This window comes from Apis dorsata, unplaced genomic scaffold, assembly GCF_000469605.1.
Source record: "Apis dorsata unplaced genomic scaffold, Apis dorsata 1.3 scaffold_696, whole genome shotgun sequence".
In the NCBI taxonomy this organism is placed as follows: domain Eukaryota; kingdom Metazoa; phylum Arthropoda; class Insecta; order Hymenoptera; family Apidae; genus Apis; species Apis dorsata.
In genome coordinates this window covers 162,571-165,593 of record NW_006263875.1, presented here as the reverse complement: position 1 = coordinate 165,593, position 3,023 = coordinate 162,571, and the positions used below count along the sequence as shown (strand labels likewise).

Genomic DNA, 3,023 nt, shown 5'->3' with positions numbered 1-3,023 from the left:
CAGCCTCTTGGAAGGGCCCGCCGCCCGGCTCGGAGGCATCGCCCTTTACACCCAACTCCGTTGGCCAGGGTGGTGGCCCTGGCTCCGGTCCTTACAACAATACAGGTGGTCCACCGAGTAATGCGGCCTTCCAAGGTCCAAGCCCTTTCCCCGGTGGCGCTGGTAGTCCAGCCGGGGCGCCTCCTTATCAAGGACCACCCCCTGGTTCCGCGACCCCTCAGTATACTGCCTCACCAGCGCCTAGCGGCTCCTCGACACCTGGCCCTGGACCACCGCCCAACTCGTCGGGCTTCCCACCGCCACCCAATAATTCCGGGCCCCCGTATAATGGGCCCGGGCCGAGTCCATTCGGCTCGCCATCTGGCGGGCCACCGCAATTCGTCGGTCGACCCGGTTCCTCGGGGCCGCCGTTCGTACCTCCGGGAGCGGGGAATCCTCACTTCCCTTCGCATGGTCAACCGTTTGGTGGACCCCAATACGGTATGCCACCTGGAAGCCCGTTTGGACCTGGTCACCCGATGACAGGGCCTATCGGGCCTGGACATCCAGCGATGATGGGACCCGGTGGACCCGTCGACAGGATGGACCAAGGGTGAGTCTTGTCGATTTTCTCTCTCGTCGGCGCGTTGCTTATCAATCGAGACGTAGATAAAATCAACATAGTTTGATAACAAGTATTTTAAAATAATACGATTTCTTTGATCGATAAGTAACGCGATTTATCATTGAATTTAGCAAGTAACGTGTTTCTTATTGAATATTTGATAATGCATGCTGATCGTTTGTTTGGTAAATGGAACTTGGGTTCCTGGTAGAAGGAAGAACAGTGTTGTATCGAACAGTGATATATGGGGAGGGTATTGAAAGAAATAGTCTTGAATTTAAAATGCAATTGCTTGAACGCGATATCATCGACGGACTTTCGAAGGGTTTAAAGGCTTCTTTCGTTCGTCGAAAAGTCGTCACCCTTAACGTGTAAAACATAAGAGTAACGCGTGTCTGACGCAAGTCGGGCTTGCTAACATTCCTAGATAACGCGGTCCGCAGGTAACCGCTATTATTTATCACTCGTCTCCCGGTTAGTCCGCATTCTTCCTGACAATCCAGCTTCAGCTGGGCTACGTTCTTACGCCCTTAAAAATTTCCTCGATCGTTCGCTAATCGACGATCATTCCTTCCTTTCGAACTCGTTTTCGAAATCGATGTAAGCCTCGGATATTCGATATACATGGCATGTAGGGATTGTCCACGTTACGTATCAGCGGAAAAGTTATAAATAGGGAACAAAAGTAGCAATTATTTTTACGGAGAATAGTTCCCTCTTTCGTTCTTATTTTTCAATAGAATAGAGGAAAACGCTAATCATCGCATAGCATAATTTATAATTAATTTTATAATGCGTGCACACTTCAGATTTTGAATTATTATTATTTTTTTTATTACTATAAAATAGATTTAACTATAATATTATAAACGAAGTTGAGATTTCAACTTCATATTATCAATCGTTCAATAAATTGAACGATTATTTTCATAAATCTCCGTCTTTTTCCATCTTCTTTCTTCATGACTCGAAGGAAAAAGCGTTTCTTCGGGCTGAGAAGCACTGAGCTTTCTCTAAAACTCGATTTTATCAAAATGAAATCGGAGATAAATATTTTCCCTAGCACTGATTGCCAAAATTTTTTCCCGATCGTTGCCAAAAACACTGCGGGAACATATTGTTGTTAAGTATCCTTTTTGCAAAGAGAGTTAAGCCGGATCGCCTTTGCAGACGAAACCTGTAATGAACGGCGCCAGCATCGAGTCCGCTCGGTGCTAAACTTGGCAGCGGTGTCAGTGATTCACTATCTATGATCTAGATTATCGATACGATGAGAAAAAATACTCTCGTTATCGATATACACGCACATTCTCTCTCTCTCTCTCTCCCTCTCTCTCGAAAAGAACATTTCTCTCGTTCGTGGAGAAACGAGTACGCGTACGGAAAATTACCTTCGTAGTATACTCGGTTACTATAATTTATACAAGGGTGATGTGGAGAACGCGCGTAAACCAGTTTTTCGAATAGTTTTCTAGCAGACATCTCCAGGGGCGTGACTCGATCGGTCACTAAAATCGAGCGAGGGCGACTGTGAACGCATTATTCGAATTTCCTTGCACCTTGGATAATTTTGAAACTGGAGTTTCGAAAAAAAAAAAAAAAAAAAAAATAAAGAAACTAGCGTAGTAATAAGTTCTACGAGATAAGTAATTGAAGGAAATTTTTGAACAGCGCGAATCATCTCACGTCTTTCTCTCTTTCTCTCTCTGTCTCTCTCTTTCTGTTCGAACGTAGCGTGCGTGGGCACGCGTGAATTCCTCACGCGTGTATTTACACGTTCGAGTTTACAAGTGCCTTAAATCTCCGTAAACGTGTTGAATCGGATCTGAGTAAATGGAGAAAGAATAAGAAGGTGAATATATTACTGTTAATTTTTGAATTTCGTTTCGTTTAGAATATTTTAAAAGAAATCGAAACTTAGATTATAAACGCATCGATCGATATAAATATAAAATCGATAAAATCGATGTCTTGGGAATTTTACTTACTCTATTTCGTTTTTTGGAAACACGATCGACGAGGAAATCGGTTTCTCACAAAGTTCGAAGAGCCAGTTGATAATTGATATCATGATTATTAAGACATAATATAGGAAGTTCGTTCCAGGTTTTCATTTCAGGACACGCGTATAAACAACCGGTTTCGTTTAATCGAGGATTTGTAAAACGGGGCAATGATAAGATCGCGGATCGGGATCTCCTAATATGAATTTTAATTTCTGTCAAGGTTTAATTAACCCTCCCTCGGCTAACCCTATAATTTCCTCGACGTTGAATAATTGTCTACCTGTCGCAACTTCTGGTTCGCACTTCTTCTTCCGTTTTCAACCCTTCTTTCGCGATCTATAGCAGCGACGAAATTGCAGCAAGATAAATTAACGAGAATGAAGTGGACTTCGCCTCAATCTCTATCCTCCTCG

General features: G+C 43.5%; 1 protein-coding gene across 4 annotated transcripts in view; it reads left to right on the top strand.

Moving 5' to 3' along the window:
* The first annotated feature begins 6 nt into the window (after positions 1–6).
* Positions 7–3,023, top strand: part of LOC102672458 (LIM domain-binding protein 2) — a 143,859-nt gene continuing 140,842 nt past the window's right edge. For all 4 annotated transcript variants that reach the window (XM_031513701.1, XM_031513699.1, XM_031513698.1 and 1 more), the window contains exon 1: positions 7–592. In XM_031513701.1, the coding sequence (XP_031369561.1) occupies positions 483–592 (110 nt within the window). In that variant the 5' untranslated portion in view covers positions 7–482. The remainder of the gene's footprint in view (positions 593–3,023) is intronic.